The sequence below is a fragment of the Macroventuria anomochaeta genome (assembly GCF_010093625.1).
Source record: "Macroventuria anomochaeta strain CBS 525.71 unplaced genomic scaffold BU25scaffold_52, whole genome shotgun sequence".
Lineage (NCBI taxonomy): Eukaryota > Fungi > Ascomycota > Dothideomycetes > Pleosporales > Didymellaceae > Macroventuria > Macroventuria anomochaeta.
In genome coordinates this window covers 1-4,049 of record NW_022985413.1, presented here as the reverse complement: position 1 = coordinate 4,049, position 4,049 = coordinate 1, and the positions used below count along the sequence as shown (strand labels likewise).

The window sequence follows — 4,049 nt, the reverse complement described above, 5'->3', positions numbered from 1 at the left end:
ACAGGATAGCTTAGGTGGTTGACCAGTCCTGGGTTTAGATAGGTTGCTGCCAGTTGTGTTCCAACGTTGGATAGTCTTCTGGATTGCACGACGTGAACAGCCAAACTCCTCTGCCAGCTCCTTGGTACTGCAGCCAGCTTCATGCTTAGAGATAATAGAATCTCTTTGACGCACTGATAATTCACCTCCTGTGACACGATTTGCTGAAATCTGAGCTCCAAATGAGGTCATGTTGGTTGTGCAGTAAGAGGTTGAAGTTGGGATGATTGATCACGAGTTCAGCGTTGAGGAAAAAGTCCGTGCTGATGCGAACAGACTAATTAACAGACCCTGTAGATCCCAAGATTAATCTTTGAAAAATGGATAAGGAAAGCATCAGTACTCCTCCCTTGAATGTCCTAGGGAGAATCCAAATACATCAAATAGAGGCCAATAGTTCTTAACTACATGCCGAATCGTTGTTTACTACTAAGGATAAGTTTGAGCCGCCCGTTGCAGATGAATATTCTCGAAGTCATCGTCGAAACCTTTCAGCAATCTTGGACATCATGTCAGCACTCAACTCAGCTCTTGAGCGTCTGAAAGCTACTGAAACTCGTCGATTGCATTCTAGAGTGCGGTAGAGGAATTGCCAGAACTGGATATTGCTTTAATGTAGAAAGATGATTTCCGCAATGCTTTGCGCCATACGGATGGATCTGCAGTAGAAGGTCTCTACTAGCTGCTCGCATACGCTGATGCTGAGGTTCTTTTCAACGTTGTTAGATATTTAATGGCTTACAAACGATTCTACTATCTGAATTAAATGGACAACAATCGAAGAAAGGACATTATGATGAGATATTCTCTACTGGACCGGGGCATCAAGATGCGCTGACTGGAGCTCGTCCAGGAGACGACTCTGGACTTGATGAAGGAAGATATCCAGGAGGCCTACATCGTCACGACAGTTGGTTACTTCCCACAGCTTTATGCGCCGAGCATGTATACATGCTGTGTGTGCGACCACTAGGACAGAATCCTGGAGAGTGTTCGCGGGATGGACTTGTGTAAAACACACTTAATCTGTGAGGAATGTTTAATCTAGGTCTTGGCGAATCAAGTCGAAGCGCCTACATGTTACGGTTGTGACCGTGAGCAAAGTGAGGATTTGGTACTTATCAGATCCTATCGTAATTCTGGTCGCAACACTGGTTGATGAACTGCGTTCTTCCCGTCTTTCGGAGTTGGCTAGTGTCGGAGGGGTGAAGGTATCCACCGATTGCCATCTGTTTGCTAGCGGTCGGCTGCAGTGACTGTCCAGCTCATTTGGTTAGTTCAGTTTGCTTCCCACCCTTCACTGCTATCCCCTTATACTATATAGTCCCGATCGATTCCAGCCAATAGCTCAGAGGATCAATAAACATCTCAACCCTTCAACACTATCTTCTCCTGCTGGATCCTGTGCGCTCCCTACCTGTTAGGTACAATGCCCAATGAAGTGCCTGGTTGGATTCCACCGCTCGGCACTCGGCCTCACGTTAATATGTGTGCCTACATGTAACTGCGTGAGCAGTGTCGGTAGGAGGTTTTGTTCAATGATTGTATTGCTATCTGTATTGTTGTTCGGTGATGTTGTTGTGTAAGAGTTCTCAGCTCAGAGGTAAGTGCACTTGCTCCAGAGCAATGCCTTCTACAATAGGATATCATGTGACTTAAGCCGCGTAGTTACAAAAAGAGATCGAAACCACGACTCCATTCCAGACTTTGCCGCCAGTGCCATGGATCAAAGCATATATGCCATGGCGGTTTCTGTTGCGGTAGATCGTGAGTGATCAGTGCGCATGTGCAGAAATATTGAAGGATTGAACTTGGGTTGTATTATACGAAGCTACGAATAGTATGTATAGGTGGGTAGCTGTATATAACGCTAGTGTGGCATGGCAGTCACTCTCATGGCAGGTGAGGTACGAGAGGCAGGAGCACCCTAAACCGTGACAGTTTCAGACTGGCAGGCAAGGATTGCAGCTAAGATCAGCATAGAAACGTTACTCAAGGAATTTCAACAACTTAAGCGCGCCCTGTGGCTTAAGTTGTTGGAATGATGTGGAGTAACAAGGAGATTGAGTTCATAAAGAAGGTTTGTTGTGCAACTTCTGTTCGCGTGACAGCTAGGCACCTGCCAGGCACAACAGTATATCCGTGATTTGAAACACCAGAGTGCTTTTACCGCAACGCGACATAAATCAGTAGCCTATGCCGGCGATAGCGATGTATGCAATTCTCCTTGTGGTGTTGCAGTGAGCGTGTATACATTCATACCCGCACCCTGGTACATGCCTCTTTGGGGCTCGACATAGTGAAGCTCTGGGGTTCACGGTCAGGGGAAGTGCTTGAACCAAGCAACCATCGGATTCCTATGAGGCTATACATTATGGAGATGCTATTGTCAGCCTCGCTCGATGGGAAGGTCATCTCCGATATCAGGTTGTCTTCATGCTAGACAATCGCAGATTTTCTAGAGAGGACAAAGGAAGCGTGTAAGTCACTTGGCTTAATTGATCGCTCTGTCAGCAAAGACAACTAATCTTGCGCAGTAAAGGAGTTACCCTGCTCGAAGAGATGGACCTGACCGTGCGTTGGCGATGTCCATTCCGAAAGCTCCTTGCACTGGCCCTAGCTGATGATGTTTCTACTCATCAAAAGACGCCTGAAGACTGCTCGTATACATGACACAGGCGAGGTCTTCTGGGCGCGGAGGAACGTGCTTGGTCGGCGTCTCCTGGCTCAGCTGCTTAAGTTCGTCATACGAGAGAAGATAAACATGCGGAAACCGGTCACAAATGACGTCAACTGCATCGGCAGCCACAGCCGCAGTAGTTGACGTGTTGTTCAGCACGACGAATTCAAGGCTGGGTATGTCGGGCAGCACTTTGACAAGGCTGACCAGGAGCGCGGCGTCAACGAAGATGGTACGTGACGCCGTCTGTCTGAGCGATGAGCGCAAGCCATCAAGACTGAGGGTGTCGTAGGCGGTGGCGACGATCAAGGACTGTGAAGGCGGCATGGGCGACAGACATCTAAGGCAGTCTTGTCGCACCATAGGGATGCAGCTTGTCGCTGCAGAAAAGGTCTAGCTGTCGCAGGCCAGCACCGAGGGTGCTAATGAGGTCGTGGAATTCGACAAAGGACAAATATTGGTAAGGACCTAGCTCGAAATACTCACACTCCTTCAGCACCCCGCTGACCAGCTTGCTCTCGCGATGGATAGCCAGCAGGGTGCGGGCGCCCATGCATTTGGCGTCGCTATACTGAGGAATATCGTGCGGATCGATGGGTGTGGTTGCGCAACGAGGCCGTTAATGGCCGAGGGATTGCGACGCGGTTGCGTCTCGCCTGGCACTTTCTCGATACGGAGTTTCTGTAGTCCGTGCGCGCCATCACTCAATGCGCCGAACGCGTCTTATGCACCATTTTATCAACCCCAATAACTCAACACCATGACAGGATTAGAAGAAGCCCTTACAGAGTGTGATACTTTCGGATGCGAAGAAGATATTCTCTGGACGCAAGTTACAAAAAACATGGCGTTGTGCGCTCAACTTTGATGCGCAAATGGCGCGGCGAGACAGCTTTGACACGTTGCAAACTTCGACCACAAGAAGAGAATGAGCTTGTAAAGTACATTGACAAGCTTACAGAAGCACACCTACCACCTATAAGGGAATGGTTCAAAATTTCGCCAATGATATTGCTGGATAGCAGGTCTCTATGAACTGGGTTGACCGGATGGTTCAGCGTCATGAAGATAAGCCGTGTTCATCTCCTGAGGGTAAGACTCCACCCTGGACTAGCGTTACCCCTCAGCCCTCGCGTCGCGCGCTTAGCCCCAGCTAGCGCGTAACTGACATCCATTGCCTGATTGGTCGGCGCAGTAGACTCCAACGTGGAAAACCTCGAAATCATCGAGCTGCACGCCAAGCGTCGGACATGGCATGTGCTCAAGTAGGCAGTGTTTAGAGAGAAAACACCTTGAATGTCAATTCTACCGACCTATGCTGAGAGTTAGA

The 4,049-nt window shown here is 48.8% G+C and overlaps 1 protein-coding gene across 1 annotated transcript; it reads right to left on the bottom strand.

Moving 5' to 3' along the window:
• Positions 1 to 2,671: 2,671 nt before the first annotated feature.
• Positions 2,672 to 3,046, bottom strand: BU25DRAFT_463437 (uncharacterized protein; the record flags this gene model as incomplete). Its single annotated transcript, XM_033710604.1, has 1 exon — positions 2,672 to 3,046. One exon carries the CDS (start codon positions 3,044 to 3,046, stop codon positions 2,672 to 2,674), a length of 375 nt encoding a protein of 124 aa, XP_033555849.1.
• Positions 3,047 to 4,049: the final 1,003 nt, after the last annotated feature.